The sequence below is a fragment of the Aspergillus undulatus genome (assembly GCF_047715775.1).
Source record: "Aspergillus undulatus strain CBS 261.88 unplaced genomic scaffold BDV17scaffold_16, whole genome shotgun sequence".
NCBI classification, from domain to species: Eukaryota; Fungi; Ascomycota; class Eurotiomycetes; order Eurotiales; family Aspergillaceae; genus Aspergillus; species Aspergillus undulatus.
Genome location: NW_027396620.1, coordinates 17816 through 38505, shown reverse-complemented (window position 1 = coordinate 38505; position 20690 = coordinate 17816). Strand labels below are relative to the sequence as shown.

The following is a 20690-nucleotide window of genomic DNA, read 5'->3' as shown; positions in this document are numbered from 1 at the left end:
CGATCTCGAATTTCCATGGAACGCCTCAGAAATTCGCTGCAGTCTACCCTGGAGTTTGGATGGGACGCTTGTCTCTCTGTTGACCGATTGAGCTCCGTCTGATGTGTCAAGAATCGAAATAATAGTGTATTGAATGCTAGACCGAGCTTTTTCTAAAACTAAAACTTCTAGAAAAAGAAATTGAACAAAGGAAAACCATGACCATCAAGGCCTGGTACTGCTGAGCTGCGCGTTCCAACGTACATGTCCAAATAAAGTACAGTGTCTATTATTTATCACAGATTAATTGAGTGTTCGGCATCTATTTGTTGGCTCCGGCCTCGCTATCCATTACCGGGTTGTGAGTAAGGACGTCTGCAGGGGGTTCTGTGAACGTATTAGTATCGAGATCCTGGTGTTTCAGGAACCACCAGGTTGTACCCACCAGTTCTGGTAAATGCACCTCTCTCGCTGGCAAGCAATTGCTTGACCTTGCCACCCTCCACCTGATCCCTCGACACGTTGAGGAGGTCAGGAGCCAAGCCCATTGATGACAAGAACTGCACACTCTCCTTCCACTCGACTTCCTTCCTGTTCTTGTCCCAGTTCAGTTCCTCGCCCATAAGGTCGATCACTGTAGGGAGCGCTTCGAGGGCAGCCTGGGCGTTTAGGAAGGCCAAACGGGTCCTCCGGGCAATGACGTCGACTGCGGTCTGTGCGTATTCGTGGCGAACGGCAAAACGGATTTCACCGTCAATGAAGGGGTAAAGGGCTGAAATGCGCACACCGCGTACAGGAAAGCGAGTCTCTGTTGGGGCGGACAAAGCGGCCACTTGCCAAGCGCGGTCTCCGTACGAAGTTGTCAGATGTCTAGCGACATCGGTTTCAAGACCGTAGTGCTGGATCAGGTTGATGAAGAGGGTCTTGGACCACCCATGAGCTCCAATCAGACGGACCTGGTGAGTCTGGCATGAACCATCCAGTGAAGCGTGGTCGGCAACCAAGCCGCGTCCACCAACACCACTGATATCCGGAGCATCATTAATCTCACGGGGCTTGAGTTTGAATACCTTGACCGCTTCATCGACAGCCTCTTCGGCCATCTGGCGGTATGTAGTCCACTTGCCTCCGGCGCAAGTCAACAAACCCGAGGAAGAGACGGAGATGAGATGGTTGCGGACAAGAGCTTGCGAGCTCTTGACATTAGGATCACGAACAAGGGGTCTAATTCCGGACCAAGCAGCAAGCACGTCAGACCGATCAACGTTGATATCGGGTGCCAGGTATCCTCTGATTTCCTTGAGAATCCAATTAATATCCTTTTCAGAAGGTTGAGGCTGGCGGGTGATCTCCGTAGGCGCATCCGTGGTACCGGCGATCGTGTTGCCATGCCAGGGAAGGAAGAAGATGACACGGCCATCGGACGTCGACGGGTCAATAAGACCCATGTTTGAAGGGCTGTAGTAGCCAGGAAGGATTACGTGCACACCAGAGCTGGGCGCCACGATCTCCTTCACGTCGGAATCATCCATTTTTCTGATAGAATCCGTGAATGGACCGGTGGCATTGATAATACCCCTTGCCCTGATGGGAATCTCTTCCGTCTCTTTACCATCTTTCCCAGGAATAGTATCTCTGAGCAGAGCACCGTTGAGCCTGCCTGACGCATCCTTTGAGAGACCGGTAACCTCCATGTGGTTGACCACAGTACTACCGTACAGCGCAGCCGTCATTGCGAGCGAAACGTTCATTCGGGAGTCGTTGTGGGCACCATCTATATCAAGAATTCGTTAACCATAATTCAACTTTGAATTCTGAAGGACGGAGGGCAAATACCGTAGTAAACCATGGCACCGAGAACGTTATCCTTTCTGAGCATGGGGAAGGCCTCGATAGCCTTACTCTTCGGCAAGAAGTAGGAACTCTCGATACCCTCCGAACCAGCTAGCCAATCATAAGCCTTGGTACCAGCCCAGAAGTAAGGGACCTGCCACCATTTCTGTACGGGCACCATGATTGGAAGCCAACTAGAAAGGTGAGGAGCGGTATTCAGGAAGTATTTCCGCTCCCTTAGAGCTTCTTTCACAAGCTTGTACCTGATGGTAAAGTCGAGTACGTCAGCTCAGGCGACATTTCGCAGTGGCATAAGATTAGGTGAACTAACTGGTTGTAGTCCAACTCCCAGACGGCCTTCTCCAAGTAACGTACACCGCCATGAACAAGTTTGGTGCTCTTACTACTCGTTCCAGAACTGAAGTCATCTCTTTCGACCACAGCTACTTTCAATCCACGCGTCGCGGCGTCAAGTGCGATACCTGACCCTGTGGCGCCTCCACCAATTACGAGAAGATCATATACATCCGCATCTTCACCGGAAGAGCTGCGCTTGAGCTCTTGAATTTGTTCCAAGCGTGACTTGATTTTTGGGAAGCTTGGGGGCACAAGCTTACCCTCCTGGTAGCCCGGCGGTGGTACAGCAGGCGCTTCGAGACCAGGAATGTTGCGGGGACGATACGAGAAGTAGAGAGCTCCTGCGCCAACGGTAGCCGCTGCGGAGGTGTAGAGAAGAGGGCGCATAATCCTGCGAGAATTGCGAGAAGCCATTGTGCAAGTATATGTGCGAAACCAATGGGCCGCGAATTAGCCGTATTTAGCCGCTGCTGACGTTGCTCTGTCGCTAAGGCGGCGAGAGCGAATGCGCAATTGAGAGAGTTTGTGCGCTAGGTGATATCCCGCGGGGTGTCCTTTTTGAGATATCTGGAGAGCAGCGGTCAGAATCGCAATCGACGGGCAATTGGCGGATAAGATATTGCGTTAATGATACGCTCGGGTTGTCCATACCTGGCGGGAAGGAAGCTATCTTGGGCAGATGCGCCAGAAGAAGGGCGAGGAGACAAGGGGAGGAATTAGGTTGATGTGATGAAAACAAGGGGAGAGGTAGGGTGAGAAGAAGATGCGCAGGGCATATGAGGAGGTAAGAGGGAGGCTGTCATCGTGGAAGAGACCGGGAAACCTTCCATTCTCTTATACTGCGTCATGACGTTTGAAGACAGTCCGGTTGACCCTTTCAGCCTGCCAAGTTCCAGCAAGATCCAGCCAGCGCGGCAATTGGAGCACAATTGCAGTGGAGCGATGACGGGCTCACGGCGTAAAGCCCGCGCGTCCCACCAATCACGCGGTCGGCAGCAGACACCCGGTCCAGCGTCCATGTGACCTGCAAAGGATTTTTGGCTCAGAGTCCAGATTCCGACTCCCAGAGACATCGCGAACCAGGCGCAATCCCTTGAGAAAAGACAGGTCACCCCGTGATCAAGCTCCCTTCCAAACAGGCAGGTCTGTCGAGAGAGGTTCAGCGTTTGGGGGGTCGAGACTCGAGACTGGCGGCACTGGCCTGATGATCTCCAACTTGTTTACTGGGAGCGACCCACCGACTATAATCTTGGAAGCTATGATAGCAAGCTATGATGTTATAATCTATCCACGGAGTAATTATCAGGCACCTTGCTGCCAGGCTTGAACGGTTGAACTACGTACTGAACCAGACAACCGGCGTAGGTGACTCCGTATTTATCGGAGGTCTCTCTGCATATCCTCGGGCGCAGAGAGGACACAGCTCGGCATTCTTGGGACAACCGACAATCCTCACTCCAGGCCAGGCTAACCGGCAATTCGACTGTCTACCAACCAGCCTTTTCAGGCGATCGGTGTCGTCCGTGACGCACCTCCATTGCTCCGCAAGGCTTCCCCAAACGTGATGCTCTCCCCGACACTTGGTAGTCCGTGCTTTGGTTATTCGTGGGCTTGAAACGCGAACTTCTCTTCGGCATGAGACATGCCTGGGTCATTCACCTATAATCGCGAGTTGAAGGTCATGGATGTTTGTCCTTCAGGCAGGTTGTTTCACATCTGCACACAGTACATTATTGGTGCTGGGTTTGCAGACTGTCAGTATACGCATCCGTCTTGGAACGTCCTTCTATATAGGTTACTAACTCAAGCAGCAGAATTGATTGACAGAAAGATATTCTTTGGAAAACGTTATCATATCGCTGTCTCCAGCCATGAAGAGCTCCGGCCTACGAGCTCCGTCCTCGGCGGACATCTTCGTGCGAGTACAGTCTTAACCACATCAAGAACTGCGAAAATCACCTCAAGAAGATCATTCGAACTATCTGCAGCCCGGAAAGAACAAAATATGGTGATTTCGAGGGGTTTATAACCATGGACCACGGAATAATTGGGCCTAGCCAGCATGAATTTGATGTTCAGCGGAATTTTTCCGAGTGCGGAAAGCCCTCGGTTGCTCTCCCAATTTTTGGCGAATCATGAACCGCTTATCTCCTAAGCTTGACTGCATTTCCCCAGCTTTTCCATCCTATGGGTGAATGCGGGGTGGTTTCAGCACCTGGGATATACCACAGCCTTTTGTGAGACGGAAATGTTCCTCTACATGCGGATCTCTGCGAAGCTACCTCACATCGTGTGGGGAGGAGGGTGTCGTAGGCAACCTATATTAACATGACGCTCAGATAATGCTGCAAGCTCTCAGGTGCAACAAACTGCAAAGGATTCTCAAGAGAAAGACCGCAGAGAGTACCGCTCAACAATATGGCTGTCGCAGGAGCATTATCACTCATCAACACCAGGGCCATCGAGCATCCCCTGCAATCTTTGGCTATCATCGTTTTTACTGTTCCGATTCTCTACGTCATTGTCAATGAATTTATTCGTGCCTCTGCTCGCATCCCTGGCTTCAAAGGTCCTCATGGTCTGCCTTTGATCGGTAATCTTGCACAAATACGGAAAAACGCGGCCGAACAATATCGTATCTGGTCAAAGACTTATGGTCCCGTCTATCAGATTCAGCTTGGAAACATTCCTGTCATGGTCATAAATTCTGCTGCCGCCGCAAAAACTATCTTTGGGCATAACGCACAAGCTCTAAGTTCCAGGCCTGAGTTCTATACCTTTCACAAGGTAAGTCTAGACTTGTTTTGTCGTTCGCTCTTTCGTCCAACCCTGGTGAGGTTTCCGCTCACTGTTATTTAGATCGTTTCCAATACAGCTGGTACAACCATTGGTACCTCTCCGTACAGTGAGTCGCTGAAGAGGCGCAGAAAGGGCGCAGCGTCAGCCCTCAATCGACCTTCGGTTGACTCGTATGTGTCCCACCTGGATGTCGAATCCAAAGCATTTGTGGCAGAGCTCTACAGGTATGGGAATGGGGGGGAGACGCCCGTGGATCCCATGGCGATGATTCAACGGCTAAGTTTGAGTCTCGCGCTCACTCTGAATTGGGGAGTGCGAGTAGCGTCGCAGGAGGAGCATCTTTTTGATGAAATCACTGAGGTCGAAGAGGAGATTAGCAAGTTCCGAAGCACGACGGGGAACTTGCAGGACTATATCCCCCTTTTACGTCTGAATCCATTCAGCGCCAACTCGCGCAAGGCCAAGGAGATGAGAGATCGGCGCGACAAGTATCTCAATGCACTCAACGCTGCCCTTGATGATCGGATGGAGAAGGGTACTCACAGTCCTTGTATCCAAGCAAACGTCATTCTCGACAAGGAAGCCAAGCTGAACTCGGAGGAGCTTACCTCCATCAGTCTGACCATGCTATCTGGCGGCCTCGATACTGTCACCACTCTCGTTGCTTGGAGTATCTCTCTTCTTGCCCAGCGGCCCGACATTCAAGATAAAGCAGCAAAGGCTATTCAAGGAATGTACGGCGAAGACCAGCCGCTGTGTGACTCTACTGATGACCAAAAATGTGCTTATATCGTGGCTCTTGTTAGAGAGTTTCTTAGGTCAGTAGTGATTCACACAGGATATCTATCTTCGCGTTGATAACATGGCTAATCGCTTATAGATACTACACCGTCCTCCGTCTTGCACTACCGCGCACATCCATCAGAGATATCACATACGAGGGCAAAGTCATCCCCAAAGGAACTGTATTCTTCCTCAATTCGTGGGCCTGCAACATGGGTACGTTACTTCTGTGTCTGGACGTTCACTTTCGAAGGCTTTTGCTCATATTCTCTCATACAAGACCCCGAAGTCTGGAACGATCCGGAAGAATTCAGACCAGAACGCTGGTTTGAGCAACCTGATGCACCCATGTTCACATACGGAATGGGCTACCGCATGTGTGCTGGCTCACTCCTCGCCAACCGTGAACTGTATCTTGTCTTCCTCCGTACCCTGAACAGCTTCCGCATTGAGCCGACTGGCGAAAAGATCGAGTGGCATCCTGTGAAAGGTAACTCTGACCCAACCAGTCTGGTGGCCATCCCAAAGAAATATAAAGTGAGGTTTGTTCCGAAAAATGAGGAGGCGCTTGGGAAAGCTTTGGTTTGAGTTGAAGGGAACACTATTCGCTTTCCAGTCTGTGCATAAATTTTTCTGCCGTGAATGGAAGAATCAAGTAATGGTACTATAGGTACTTGCGCTGCTCATATGTACTTCCGTTGGGGAGGTCTAGATTAGACGGTTGATAGTTTAAGTAATACTCAAATATGCTCGTTGTATAATGCATACTATGGGAGGTTTGATATAAGTTATTCTACAGTCCGTGGCTTATTCCCCGCCAAGTACCCTAAAAACCGTCCTGTCCGTCATGAGCACCAAAAAAGAAAGTCGAAGCTGTAGTATCAACTGCAAACTGAAAAATCAAGCAGTACGTCCCATCAAAAAACATATGCAAGCAAATGTAAATAGCGCCGGCAATGCAGAATGAATCCTTCGCCAGTCTCCGAAGATGGACACGACATTATTTATTGCCCCCCAAAATTTCTGTATTCCGTGTTTCTTGTTTAATTTGTTATTGTTTCTCCCCTTCTTTCCTTTTAAGAGGGGTGTGGTCATCTCAGCGTTATGCCATCTGGCTCAATGTAAGGCGTATGGCGACTAGGCGAGGGCCACATATCGCGCAAGATTGATGACGACAAAGGAGACTTCCATGCAAAGGAAGGGTATGTTGTAGTTGAACTCAAACCGAGAATGACAAGGACGTTCTAGAAACTGCAATAAACCAAACACGAAAATTGGAAATCGCTTCGGTATCGAGCACCAACGGTGAACACTGAAGGTCCTTTGCATGGTTTGGTTGAGAAGCTCATGACGTTAGGCGCCTTTTGAGGTCACGTACGTGGTCAAAGCTGCTCGCATAGTCGCGCAGTTCAGTTTGGGACTGCGATGATATTGAGGAGCCTTGTGACGAATTGCTTCTGAGCGAAGACAGTGAAGTCTGGGATGATGATGGTGACAAGGTTCTCTGAAGATGCGGTCGATGAATATTCGAAGAGGTTTGAGTAGAGTTGGACATAGAGTCCAACTGTGCACCTCGCTTCGCCATAATGGGGTTCTTGAGCGCGGCCCTCGAGCCTTGCGTGTGAGTTGACGTCGTCTCGTGTAGAACGTCGAGCTCGGCGAGCCTGCACGACTGGGAGCAATAGGGAGTCCCCAGAGTTTGTCGGTCACAGACCAAGCAGAAGTCGAGAGACCACTCGCTAGTCATGATGGAAGTTTTCGATAGATGAAGCCAGGCTTCGATAATCGCGCTCGGCAATGTAATGCGAAGGGCGAGCGCAGATGTCAAGTACGAGCCTGTAGGTTGACAAAAGAGCCCGAGAACAGTAATGTCGGAAGGGTGAGGTCAAGCAAGAGATGTGAGCGTTGCTTCGCGTAGGAAACGGGTGTCTTGTCAAGAGCGAGAAGGCCCTGATGGGGCGAGAGGATGATGGAGAAATAAGGCGTAGGATCAAACCACAGGTAAGTCGAAGATTTCTTGATTTGAGATAATGGAGGAATATTGCACAATTGATGAGGAAAGAGTGGTCGAAGGTTGAGATTATTATGTGTTCAGGCACTGTGGTCACCTCATAATAAGCAAATAGTGTCTCATCCTTATAGCCGTACAAGCTTGCGAATGTCAACTGGGCTGCCTGTGGCAGTTTGGTTTCAGAAAACGGGCTGTCCGTCGGAGGATGAGCAGGCAGAAGGGCAAAGCAAAGGGTGGGCAGATCGAAGGGACAGGCGATGATAATATACTCCGGAGGGAGGTTTTCGACCTTGGGGGAGACTGGCGTGATGGATGGGGGTGGAGACCGATTAGTCGAAATGCATCATGCATCGACACTTGTACTACGACGCATGGGCTCTTAGGAGACTAGTAGTACTATGGGATTTACATTAGCATTATTGTCTAAGGTAGGTACTCTGTCGCCATGATGATTTGGCGCCTCCAGCTGCGTCTGACCTGGCTCTGGAGACTGTCTGCACTCTGCGCTCTGCAGCTGGGGGAAAGAGTAGTAGTGTCCGGTGGTTCTGTGGAGAATGCGAGAGGGGTTCGGACCTTGCGCTAGACCTGTTGCAGGCTAGAGACAGCTCCAAAACTTTCTTGTGCAGCTGTTCTGGTGGATCCCAGAACCGTCAACCACTCAGGACCCGCCATGCCGCGCTCGTTCAGTCCCCAAGGTTCCAAGACTGCTGCAAAATTCGATGGGCGAACCTTGAAGACTGGCAAATGACCCCAGCATGTTATCTAGATATCAGGACATACAGAGTATACCCAAGGTCTGGAATGGTGTGGAGAGCCTTGAAAACTCTTTCTCTATTCCACGGCCAGGAGAGCAGGGTGGAGGAAGTTCTCCAAGCGCAAATAACCATAATGTCAATTTGGCTCATTCTTCGAACCAAGCACTTGACCAGATCTGTCACTCGTCACCATAACAGTCTGTTCTTTGGCACAGACCTACTGCAAGTATACAGAGTACATCGTACGTTGTAGCAGATTATTTGCTCGTCCGCCCCATCCGCCACCTAAGGCCAACAGTCAAGCAGCGAGAGGTCGAGTTGGTCAATGACTCGATGGGGTTGTGGAGATTAGCCGACGGGTGATGCGCGTTCGTACTCCGGAGTAGTTACAGGTCGTATGAATGTGGGCCTGACTTCGCGTGAGTTACTAACCTGATTCGGCCAAATCATGTGATTTACGCACCTTCACGGGATCTTCTATGACAGTACAAAACAAGACTAGTCCCTAACTAGTAGTCTACTAGTAGTAGGTAATATTGGTAATATCAATACAATAGTAAATTATAATACCAAGCTGGCGTGGTCACATGATGTGACCAATTTCCTAATTGGCAACTCAGCGAGGTCCGGCCCACATCCTCACGGCATGTCGACTCTGCGCGTTCCGCGGGCCCTTGACCCAAATTGGCGTAGGAAGTTGAGAGACCTGAGACCCAGGTTCAGTGGCAAGGCCCACTACAGAGTATAATTCTTGATCATAAAGGTTGATGGACTTCGAGTTCAGAATTCTCAAAGCTTCTTTGAGAATGTCCTTATGATCAGCTTGGCTGCTACAGAACAAGCGACCCGCCGCATCGTAAGGTCAGGTAAGGAACTATCCTAGGTAGGTCAAAGTTAGACAATCACTTATCTGAATCTATGTTTATCTGTTGATACAGCCCAACTTTCCCATGATAAGTGCATTGAGCCACTAAGGAGCGGTTCTGACCTTATCTCTTCTTGGAACTAGAAAAACGTGCACAATGCACATGGACGAGTCTGTGCAGAGTCTCCGTATCAGCTGTTGGACATAAGACGGGCCCAACCGCGTTAGGTTGTGGGGAAAGACTGCGGGGAAAGCTAATAACAATATTGCCGTGGCTGGGGTACTTTGCCAGAATTAATAATTATCATTTGAGTTCGTATGGAGTCGAAGGGGCAAAGTCAAAAATAAAAAAGAAAAAGCAGCCAGCCCACAACAGAGAATCCGAGCCCTCAATTACTCTGTATGAATCAGGCTCCAGCTGGAGTCGGAACTTTCCAGCACCAGGCTCCGGCAAAAGGGTCTCTTTGTGGACACTACTTCGTAGCGCCGCTTTATTGGATGTCGTTTTCATCTATCTAGATACTCCGGCCACGACTATCTAGGTATCTACTTTTGTTTTCTCATTTTGACAGTACTCTGTACCTCAAGCGCAATGTGCACAGAGTACTCCGTTGCCACACTGGGGAGCTAATGAGACATCAGGTCAGGACTGAGTCTCCTGATAATCATTCAACTGGTGAAGTTAACCTCTTGACACGACAAATACAGAAGTACCGATTCGTTTATTGCGGCAATAATTGCTCGGTACTGTGAATGGAACTGATTGAGCATTCGGACAACTACGTGGGCGGCGGACTATGGAGTACGCGAGAGAAGCAATGCATTTTTGCCCATTAATCCTCCCAAATGAAGTCTCTGGGTCACCTGGCAACCAGCCGCTTGGATCCTATTTTAACTTGGTGAGAGTGATGAGAGGGGCAGTGTGAAGCGCTAGGTAGGCTTGAACCATCACATCTGTTCTCAACTGGACACCTGGCTGCAGGAACAATGTCGTGAGTAAATACACAAAATCGATCTATCAGCTAGCACGATGCCCCGTGGCATCCTCGGAGTATTATGCCAATCAAATATTAAAGCGAGACTACTATATATCTACTTTCCGTCGACCTCGCTCACCTGCCCGAGTCACGGTTCCGGGTCTAGACCAACATTAACCTTCCGTGAGCAGGCTTCTTCGAATTATGGTATAAATCAAGCGGAACAAGGCACAGCAGAGCTATGCACACACACGTGGTGGGACGCGCCCTTATTGAAGGAGATACGTCTTGAATGTACGCAGTCACAGAATCCATTCTGCATTCGCGCGGAGCTTTTGAATGGCAGGCATACGAAGATGCCTAGTTGGAAGGCTTTGGACCATGCGACCGATACGCACAGGTCGTGCCCAGATACACTCGTTGTCCAGTCTAAACCTGTACAGTCATCCAACCTTGGGCGGAACTTAATCTTCGAGCTAACCAGTGTCTTCCACGCTGTGTTCGTGAATCTGGATACAGCGTGGAGCTGACGTTATCGCTGGTGCTTTCTGTTCGAAGGCGCTGCGTACTAGCAGCCCTCCCATTAATCGAACAGTCTATACCGAACGCCTTGAAGAATCAGGCATGAGCAGATATTCGTAAACTATCGGCGGGGCCTGATACTCCAATTGGAGGAATGATTTCCCTTCTACCAAGGAAAGAGCAGTCGCTTGTGATAGGCCTTGGGCAAAGAAAGCGGCAATGTAGTGTTTACTGTCCGCTGAGCTTGTCTTGTTGTGTTGCAGGAATTCGAACCAAAGTTGCCGGCAAGGGTGATCTGGCAGAGACATCATCATTATTCTCTTCACTCACTTCTTGCTCTACCACTTGATTCAGCATTTTCAATTCCGCTAAAATACGTGGTCAGCCGATAAGCCCACAATCAATCAAACGCGAATGCTGAGACTTACTTGACGCCATAGTGATTGCTCGTAGAACATTATCCCAGTTAGCTAGTACGCATGCCACAGCTAATAACACAGATAGCAGCCACAATCAGTAAACGACACACAATTGCTTTGCATATGGCGTAAAGGCGATAACAACTAACCTTCTGTGCCGTCTTTGAGAGTTGCAAGTTTTGCCTGGAGCACCTCCATTTGCCCCGCAAGACCGTTGCTCATGTCACGGAGCTGAATGAGATGTTCCAACTCCGCTTTCTTTGACGCAATGCGGGCCGCCAATGCCGAAGACTGCTGTTGCGATACTGTATTCCCCGGCTGTCGTATGGATGCTCCTGGAGGAAGCATTGAGGCAGGGCGAGGCGCAAATGCCATGGCGGCGTTCAGTTTGAGGCTTCGAGCCAAAGCGGGGAACGGAGAGCAATGGGAGAAGCGCGGTCAAAACCGATTCGTGGACGTAAGTCTTCGTTCGGTGTCGGTCGAATGATTGAGCTCCCAGGACGCAGGGTAGCCTGATGGTTGAAATAATCTGGAATGCCGGCGCCTGTGAAGCAATGGAAATTCTGCTGTGCAGTACAGTGTACCTGCGAAGCCGAGAAGAAAGAACGGGCGACCGCCCGCGCTTCCCAAAACAAAAGGAGGCCCGCGCTTTACCCCATTCGGATAACCATCAACAACCGGCTAACTAACTGTCAGACCGCGATCGAACGGTATCCTGCGCAGAATCCTTGCTGTCTCAGCGAAACAGTCACCACTCGATGCCCAGCTCCCGGCGCTTGTTCAATCTGATGTCCAGACGAGTTTGGGCTCTTTCTTGAAATAAAGTAGGCCCAACGAGAAGCTATCTAGGCCGGAGATAGAAGGGTCGCTACCGCTACAGCTTTCTCGCGAGAATGGCCCGTCTGAACGAGTCAACGGTCTCGGCTGAGCCAATCGAGATTTGTATGTCCACAAACTGAATGTCCCCGCGAGAGAAGTGCGGCGCGCTCATTCCTCACCTCCTTTAGTGAAACGGCGATTCGTGCGACAAAATCGCGAGATCGCCAGAGTTAATTCGATCCAATCTCTCCGGATTCGGAGCCTTGAATCCGAAGTCTCTCATCTCCTGTCCGAAAATGTGTCCCTGAGGGAACAAGTTATAACCCTGACGCATGACTTGGAACGATTCGAAGCCGCAAAAACACTGCACGATGGTGTCTACGATGTCAAAGCCAGGCTAGACAGCAAACTAATGGAATTGACCAACTTGATAAGCGAGTTAGGTGCTTTGCCACGACGTTACTCTAGGATAACTCGAGAAAAATCTCAGTCTGAGCTCGAGAGACCACGAAGAGAACTAAGTGCAGCCAGACACGTTGGCAATGCAAACCTTGGCCCAAGGTTGGAGCCTGAACATGATGGAAGATTACCTGTCATACTAGAAGATAAATACTATCCCAGGCGTACGTTAAGGTAAGAAATACTTTCCGAGGGAATCAACATAGTGCTGATGATAGGAATGATAGTGCGCAAGAGATACAGGAGTTGTCAGACGACAAGGCAGACATGCCAAACTCTCCGCTTCAGCGGAGCCCCGTTGGATCTCCGGATCAGACTGTTGAAGGTGATGAGGCGTCGACGCCCGCAGCAAATGATACGAGGACGAGCATAGGAAATGGCGACACGGAGGCTGAACATACCCTGCCCCCGAACCTCGAAACGAGGAGAAAGAAGAAGACAGGTTCAGTCATTACCGAAAGAGGATCGACTGATACTAGGGTAACATCTTTGCTCGATTCAAAATTCACGCGGAAATGTGGAGCAAAACGCAAATTCTTGATTGAGGACGAAGAGGATTTTGATGAAGCGGCACCCGCTGAGGATGATGACTTTGAGTTTAGTCGTCCTGTCCAGTCACCGAGGCTATCCTCACAGAATGGCCGATCCCCAGTCAAAAAGAAAAGTCGGCCCCAAGAGGACGCCACGAGCCATGTACAACTTAAGCGGAAAGTGCTCGAGCCAAGTATGTGAACCCAGCTCCCACCTTACCCGTCTCTAACTAATAACAAGCAACAACAGAGAGCACGAATACAAACTTACTTTCCCCAATGATACCAACCGTCACCAAGAGCTACGACCAACATCATAAACCCGCAATCCCCGGGACCCAGAATTCTTCCCGAAGGCAAGGAAAAGGCTGCCTGGGCCGTGGCAAGTCTGTTTCTCCGGCGAAACCTAGCCTTGCTACATCTGAGGACGATGGGTATATCAAGAGTGACAGGGAAGAATTAAAGATTGAAGTCAAAGCCCTTATCACACCACAACACGCAGAACAAGCCGAATCTGCCAAAACAACAGATATGCCAACTGCTCGTCCATCAAGACGAAGGGGTGCCGTGGTTAGCTACGCAGAACCAAATCTGAGAGACAAGATGAGGCGCTCAACCAATGAGCTTGGGCCAGCCGTCAACGCGGACAAGCCAAGAAAATCTAGTTCACACACGGACACGAGCCGGGTGCCGCATGAACAAAGAGGTGGCCATAGCTCTTCAAAGAGGTCTCGAAGTTTGAGCTCTCAAAACGGAGAGCATGGCCCAACCAGCAATGATACTCCCCAAGATATGGATACACAGAGCGGAGAGCAACCGGAAGGTGAAAACCCGGGGATTATAGATCGACGGGATCAAGACAACCCGCAACTGTCCGCTAGCAATGGGATGAGTATCGCCATTAATATGGACGCACCTTCAATCACAAGCAGAAAGAGTCGACGACATTCCTCAAACACGAAGGCTTCCGGAAGAAGCATCCCGAGGTTTTCTACGAATACTATAGACGTGGAGAGTGTGTGCAATGACCTGGTCACAGATTACTCAGGTGGCACAGTACATGAGCTCCCTGTAACCGGTGAACATTCAGTTAGGGACTCACAGGGATACATCGATGTATCATCATCAGTCATAGATTCAACTGAGATGACACGGGGACAGCGTGTGGCTGCTAGGCGGAGAAGCATGATGTTATGATAGATAACTCTTTAGTTACATGTTTGCAGCCCGAATGGAACCAGCACCTCCGCGTGGCCGCTTTGCTCCCCGTAATGGCCTAATCTAGTTGCATATTAGACCGATAACTGAGGACGTCATCATGGCGGTCATTCGCAATGACAAGCATGCTGAAGAAGTAATGAGTGGGGTTTTATTGAATGCCGCACGGCAAGTATCAGTCTGAGCGTAAGGTGAATTTTCGGATAGTGCGTTTGGTTCATTCCCCAGTGTCTCACCGATCTATGCTGTGAGGCAATTACGGGACTACCATAAAACTCATTATGGTCCTTCAACTTGTCGTATTACGGGTATTTACCTCTTCGTGTAGAGCCAATTGCTTCTGGTTGGCGTGAAGAACTCCATAACGATGGATATATGCTCAGGTGTTTGAGGGGGCAAGTTGGTGTGTTTCCTGGTAGGGCCGAAAGAGATTGGCCAGTGCTCATTTTGTATATTGGTCTCAACGCTTTGTATGCTTCGGAATTTTCTCGTATGCGTTCGGACTTGGCTTTTTTCGTTGCCCTTTCTCGCTGCTGCGACTATGACCATCGTGCGCCCGGCCCCTTTCCGGTGACTTTGAGGCAGCGTCCCGATCATGGTTGTGGTGTCTGCAGTTCCTCCTAGCATTTGCATTCCCCGTCTTAGAGTCGTCGTCTGAATCAGACGAGTCTGAATCCGAAGATTCTGATTCTGAGCTGCTTTCCCCTACGGGCCTCGTCTTATGGTAGATGCAGCAGACTATGGCGCACGCGCGAGTCAAGAATCATGTGTTAGCAATTGATCATCAAATCGAACTCTCTGTATGAGAGTGAATCCTATTCACCTTTTGAGCTCTTTTTTCCCATGCCTTCATTGTCTACCACATCCTCGCTCCATCGGATACGTCGTGCGGGCGTTTGTTCACGACTGGCGGGAGCCTCGACCTCTGCTCTTAGTCTAAGCGTTCCAGTTACCTGGGAATTTGATGTATCCTCATGCACTCGAGAGACTGACGAAACACGGGAGCTAGAGGTCGAATTCTGAGAGAACATTTGGCGGCTATGAGACATGACTGCGTCCGGAAAGCCCGGAAAAGGCCCGCGAGGGTTCGGGGTAGGCGGGGTAGATAGAACGATAGAATCAGATGACAAATTGCGTCCAGAGTGCTGCGGCCAGCCCGAGGCATTTACTGCCTCCTTATGCCGCCCGTTGGAGAACCTTGGAAGCAGCTGTGGCCGCCGACAGTCGGCCGGCTGATGTAGTCTCTCCTCTATGACTAGCCCTCAAGTAGATACGTGTATTTCTTTACATGTTTTCACATCCATTCGGAATTGCATACAGCCAACAAGCTTTCAATAAATGGAAATAGAAAGGCCGTTATCAAAGTAGCAGCATGCTGAAATTACGTATGATCGCTCCTAGGTAGCTCCGGAGATAAGATCAACGATAGATCAGATACTAAGCTAAATAATTTCCCCATAGGAGCTCGACTCCAAAAGATGTCATGGGTATGAAATCGTTGAAAGACCAAAATACATCCTGAAACAGGCTGGTAGACGGCATGCCCGCTTGTCTCTCTCGCCTACAACCCATAAAAGGACCAGCCGTCCAACCAGTCGATGTTGGTGAAAGACGTGCAGCCTTCCAAGCACATTCTGGAATCCGCCGAGGAAGCTAATTTAACATCGAGTTTTCGCTCCTCGTTGAGTCATAGCTCGTCGTCGTGATCCATCTCTGAAGGCTTCAATAGCCCTCCAACCCTCATTGCACGGTCACGCTCTGCAGCTTTGGCATCCTTCAATGCTTGTTCTCTTTCTTCAGCATAGAGTTCAGCGTTGTCCCCGGCAAATTCCTTCAATGAAATCAAGAAATCACGTAGATGTGTCTTGAATTTGTTGAAGTCATCGTTGAAGGTGAACAAGCCAATAACAAACTGTTTGATTTGGATTCTGGCGAATGTTAAGATCACTAACTTATATGTGAAGGTTGACCGAAGCTCAAAACTTACTCTTGGAGGTTCTTGAAGGCAGTCTGTAAGAGATCTGCGACATATTTTTGAAGGAAGTCCTTATTGGAGGTTCCAATAGGTGCTTGTTCGGCAGTGTAGATGGGATCTTGTATTTTGCCAGCTTCGATGAAATAAAACATTCGCGACAGTAGCCCCGCCTGAGACTTGAAGCCTGTAGAATAGTCAATGTACTGAGCCTTTCTCTGGCTGAAGCAACAACGCCCATACCTGCTTTATGATCACTGTCGGTGAGGACGAAGAATACATCCTGCAAGATCGGAATATAGAATTGACGGAAGAAGATGTTTGACGTTTGAGGGTCGGTTTCAGCCATGTTGTTCATGAGCTCAAGGCACATTGTAAGGCCGGTATTCTCAACTTCCCGATTGTCGTGCTTACTTGCCCACATGCAAGAATCAATGACGAACTTGAACTGTGTGGCGTCAAGTTTGAGCAACGCCGGGAAACAGTAAAGGTTGATTGCTTGTAACAACTTGAAGAATTGTATCCTGTGATCGGGGAATTCGTGAAAGTCCTTATTAATCATCTCCAAAGTGCATTCAAATACACTCTCCATGATTAGTGGCACCTTATCCTCCATCAGGTTCTAAACAAATGTGAGTCCGCGGTCAGGAACACGAGTTCACGCAGAGGCAACACCGGATAGAACCAGGGGAAACTTACGTGCAACTTTTGAATAACTGTTGTCATGACGCTCAAAACCTCGGCTTCGCGAGCATTGGGCACATTCCGGTTATAGTCGACTAGAACTGCTTCAAGGAGCGGTGGAACCATATTTGCATTAACCATCTCCAGATCGTCGGCTTTCTGCACGTACGTATCGATGAGTTTCAAGATCTCTCTCTTAATTGTTCGAAGTCCTCTGACTTTAGGGGTCTTGGTCGCAATGTCGCCTGTAGAAATCAGCAGGCGCCCGTTAGAGAAGTGCCCATATGCGTTAAAAGGAGAAGGGCAAATATTAGGATCAGAGTATTTGTTTTTGTAAACGTACCATCGCGGGCAACGGCTTCGTTGATGAGCTGACTGGAGGCCCGGAACATGTTCAACATGTCGTGATAGATGCGACCTAATTGTGAATAGAAGTAGGTGCCAACCGAGGAACACGCAGCAACATTGGTCTTCATAATGTTACCAACAATCTTGATCGTTTCGCCGTCCTGAAGGACAGAGGGATCCTGATTTGCTTGCGCAATGATTGTGTCCCAGGCCGAGTTTGGTAAAGACATCAAATTCTCAATCAAGCGATCCTGAAGACCCTTTTGTCCCTGGGCCGAAATCATGTAGCCGCAAGCCTCGTAGAACGTGTGAACTTGCTGTGGTGAAAGATCGCAGGTGATCTTACGCATGTTGCGAACAATATCGTCAATGAAGGCTTCGTTCTCCCCTGGCTGAAGCGCAACAAAATGCCTTCTGCACTTGTTGGCAATCTTGATGAACGTATCGCAAGCCATATCTTGAACACCTTCAGAGCGGATTAGCTGTGAGCGCCATGGAGGGCAATTGGGTAGCCTACCTTCGTGTGTCTCATGCATGAACTCGAACAGTTTGTTGACAACTGTTTTCAAAAACTTCCAATGAGCTTTCAAGAAACGAGGGTATTGTCCCACGATGTACATGATATTACTGGCCACAACAGCTTTGTTGTCTTTCCCCCTTTTCATTTCCGTGAGGCCAAGAAGATCCTTGATGACTGTGACAAGAAAACGCTTTTCAGTCTCTTCGTTCATTGCACCGGATATTGAACCAATTGCCCAACAGAGCGTGTTACAGTTTGCCCAGGACCATTCGGTGCCATCGACCTGTTTAGCCAGCTTCTCGATCATAATGTTCTCCGTATCGATGACGTCCAAGTGTGTAAGGTACACCAGGCATTCGCGAATCGTTTTGTACAGCTGAATCGTGTCACTTTCCTTGACGAATTCACGTATAATTTCGCCTTCTTCGTTTTCAACAATCAAAACCTCCTCCGGGCGCACCATTTTCTCTATCATAACAGTACGCAAGCTTGATAGAACCTCCTCATATTTGTGTTTGCGAAGAGGATATGTAGCAAGAGTGTTCGGATGAGGGGCACCGCCGTTGGCAAGACCACTCACGCCCATGCTCACCAAAGGGTTGATGTCCGTGATAGGGAGTTGCTGCATCTCTTCATAGAGCTCTTGCACCAGCCTAGTCCAATACTCTAAACAAATTTTGAACACTTCCCGATCATCAATTTGACTGATTCGAATGAGGTAGAAGTGGGCATGTGTCAGGAAATCCCTATTTGGCAACTTTTCAACAAGCTGTTATACATCAGCGTCAGCGTCAGCGCAGATGAGAACGGATCCCATGCAGAAGACTTACATTGAGGTGTGCGCTGAAGAAGCTGCAAAGGAATAATGCCAGATTCAATACAAACTCTTGATCTCTCGAGTTACTCTTAGCATAAGTATTTTTCAGATCCATTGACAATGGAATTATCTTCGAAACCGTAGTCAGAGTCTCGGTAAACATATGAACAAGCCGCTCGTCATAGTTGTAAGGGTTTCCGATCTGTAGTCCGCCGATCTCCGTGAGGCATTTTAGAGTCACATTGCGAAACTCGGGCACGTCCAAGAACCGCGTCAAAAGGGTATTTATAACCGGTGTCTCGAAAATATAACCCAATGGAATCCAGTTCAAGAACCGCAGGAGCGTTTCTAGTGTAGCTTTGACTAAGCTCGGCTGGTTTGCGGTATTGAGCACCTCTGAGCAGAGTTGGAAGATTGACGAGAATTCCTGCGTCATAGAGGTCTTCAGATTTCTCGCTTTCACAGACGTCATCTGGTCCTGGGAGAAATCAAACACCTCTTCAGATAACAGTCGGAGAATCGCCATGTTGTTTTCACAGATCGAGAGGCTTGTGTGACATGACGAGACAATCTCGTTGATGAAAGTAGGCCAATTGTGTGGCCATTCTTGTTTCAATATGGAGACGAGGACAAGATTTAGCTTGTTCAAGAACGCCTTTTCGCTCCGTAGTTTCTCCTCGGACCTGGAGTTCTCGATGATGAAATTAACGATGAAATTGCGGATTCCTTTAGCATGTCAGATCACGCATAATTTAATATTTTCGCAGTTCACTGAAAGCCATCCTATTAGACTCACCTAAACACTGGTCTCTGGGTAAAACTTTCCATCGTGTCATAATAACATCGTCAAGTACTTGAAGGGCAAGGTCTATCACCATCAGCAAGGCAGTCAACGATAGGATGTTTATGGACAACCCCACATTTAGTCTGAGGATATGATGACTCTTGAAGTATGTTTCCCACAATTAACCAGGCGTCCGGGTTTTGTTTGAACTAGTCATTGCGAGCAAGTTAGGTGTAGTTCTTTCGCCATCATGTTCGTAGCGAGAGCTTACTTCTGTTAGTGTCTGTTGGGCTTGTTTTTGCTTCAAACGAGGCTTCATGTCAGCGGTCGAGCTCGATCCAGGTTCGTTGTTCCACTGGGGTGGCTTACCAAATCGCCTTTGCCTTCATAGAAGGCCTGGACAGTACTGTCCAGCTCCTGTATAGAGACAGACATACTGTCGGACGATCCAGAATAAATAGGCGCGTTTCACTTGAAGCTCGTCTGCTTCCCGAAATAGGATTTGTCTGATCGTCACGGAGACAATAAAGGCGGGGAGTAATTCGAATAAGCCGCGAAGTGTTTATAGCATATGTTGTTAAGTCTGAGCTTGTGGTGTTTGGCGGGGTAAAAGCTTTGGGAGGGGTTAGTTCGCGACAACGCACAAGGAGGCTCTTGAAAGGAGGATGAGGAAGCGCTCCGTTTGATTAGAGGTCGCACACGAGGTTCAGGAAAAGGAGAGTGGGGGTTATGAGCCTGCGGTTCTGAGTTGCAAAGAAATAGTCGTATGCCGAGTTTGGCGCTCAAGGAAGAATCATCAAAGGGCACTTAGGGAGAACCGAAACCTCTGGCGGTGAGGGCGTTACCTAGCCACGGTCCTGGTAGCCCAGATATCTTAGTCAGCGCCTCAGATGCAGCGCAGGGCATGGTATATCTACAGAGCAGTTACCTAGTCTTATCACGCGGTATATAGATTATTACGACGTGATCAGACTATTGTATTCACGAACCAGGGTTCAATTTCACAACCTAGAATAGACTAGACATACAGGGTAGAGGATGTCGAGCGGGTATGACGACAGGTTGCCTGTTCAAGCCGGGCTAAGCCTTTGGGTTCGGTACTCTGTATATACGAAGTGGTTCTAGCTACTTGGGTTAAGATCGATACCTGCAACTGGTGCGCCCTTCTCAGCTTGGACTGTTCTTTCTTTCACGGGGCTTGGAGGGGCCCCGTCAGTTGGATGAAGTGTTCGGCTACAA

At 49.1% G+C, this 20690-nt stretch overlaps 8 protein-coding genes across 8 annotated transcripts; 3 read left to right on the top strand and 5 right to left on the bottom strand.

Annotated features, from left to right (window-relative positions):
- Nucleotides 1-192: 192 nt before the first annotated feature.
- On the bottom strand, nt 193-2692 carry BDV17DRAFT_46930 (glycerol-3-phosphate dehydrogenase GUT2). Its single transcript, XM_073764580.1, has 4 exons — nt 2144-2692; nt 1816-2075; nt 425-1753; nt 193-366 (listed from the first exon to the last, which is right to left on the bottom strand). Exons 1-4 carry the CDS (start codon nt 2581-2583, stop codon nt 302-304), a joined length of 2094 nt encoding a protein of 697 aa, XP_073616862.1. The 5' UTR covers nt 2584-2692; the 3' UTR covers nt 193-301.
- Nucleotides 2693-4236: 1544 nt separating this feature from the next.
- Nucleotides 4237-6475, top strand: BDV17DRAFT_46917 (cytochrome P450). The gene is made up of 4 exons (XM_073764578.1): nt 4237-4956; nt 5029-5786; nt 5849-5967; nt 6032-6475. The coding sequence occupies exons 1-4, from the start codon at nt 4588-4590 to the stop codon at nt 6337-6339; spliced, it is 1554 nt and encodes a 517-aa protein (XP_073616861.1). The 5' UTR covers nt 4237-4587; the 3' UTR covers nt 6340-6475.
- Nucleotides 6476-6971: 496 nt separating this feature from the next.
- Nucleotides 6972-7705, bottom strand: BDV17DRAFT_46899 (uncharacterized protein). Its single transcript, XM_073764577.1, has one exon. The coding sequence runs from the start codon at nt 7496-7498 to the stop codon at nt 7097-7099; it is 402 nt and encodes a 133-aa protein (XP_073616860.1). The 5' UTR covers nt 7499-7705; the 3' UTR covers nt 6972-7096.
- Nucleotides 7706-10152: 2447 nt separating this feature from the next.
- On the top strand, nt 10153-10999 carry BDV17DRAFT_46873 (uncharacterized protein). The gene has a single exon (XM_073764576.1). The coding sequence runs from the start codon at nt 10413-10415 to the stop codon at nt 10887-10889; it is 477 nt and encodes a 158-aa protein (XP_073616859.1). The 5' UTR covers nt 10153-10412; the 3' UTR covers nt 10890-10999.
- On the bottom strand, nt 11000-11875 carry BDV17DRAFT_46872 (DASH complex subunit DAD2). Its single transcript, XM_073764575.1, has 3 exons — nt 11450-11875; nt 11310-11369; nt 11000-11249 (listed from the first exon to the last, which is right to left on the bottom strand). The coding sequence occupies exons 1-3, from the start codon at nt 11673-11675 to the stop codon at nt 11110-11112; spliced, it is 426 nt and encodes a 141-aa protein (XP_073616858.1). The 5' UTR covers nt 11676-11875; the 3' UTR covers nt 11000-11109.
- Nucleotides 11876-11943: 68 nt separating this feature from the next.
- BDV17DRAFT_46838 (shugoshin family protein) lies at nt 11944-14472 on the top strand. The gene is made up of 4 exons (XM_073764574.1): nt 11944-12242; nt 12308-12752; nt 12806-13302; nt 13359-14472. The coding sequence occupies exons 1-4, from the start codon at nt 12194-12196 to the stop codon at nt 14303-14305; spliced, it is 1938 nt and encodes a 645-aa protein (XP_073616857.1). The 5' UTR covers nt 11944-12193; the 3' UTR covers nt 14306-14472.
- A 73-nt stretch (nt 14473-14545) lies between these two features.
- On the bottom strand, nt 14546-15572 carry BDV17DRAFT_46827 (PPP1R11/YPI1 family protein). The gene is made up of 2 exons (XM_073764573.1): nt 15150-15572; nt 14546-15064 (listed from the first exon to the last, which is right to left on the bottom strand). Exons 1-2 carry the CDS (start codon nt 15373-15375, stop codon nt 14787-14789), a joined length of 504 nt encoding a protein of 167 aa, XP_073616856.1. The 5' UTR covers nt 15376-15572; the 3' UTR covers nt 14546-14786.
- Nucleotides 15573-16013: 441 nt separating this feature from the next.
- On the bottom strand, nt 16014-19886 carry BDV17DRAFT_280922 (exportin CRM1; the record flags this gene model as incomplete). The annotated part of the gene is made up of 11 exons (XM_073759954.1): nt 16014-16254; nt 16314-16485; nt 16542-16920; nt 16998-17227; nt 17326-17796; nt 17848-18619; nt 18681-19393; nt 19464-19535; nt 19588-19660; nt 19723-19752; nt 19821-19886. The coding sequence occupies 11 exons, from the start codon at nt 19884-19886 to the stop codon at nt 16014-16016; spliced, it is 3219 nt and encodes a 1072-aa protein (XP_073616855.1).
- Nucleotides 19887-20690: the final 804 nt, after the last annotated feature.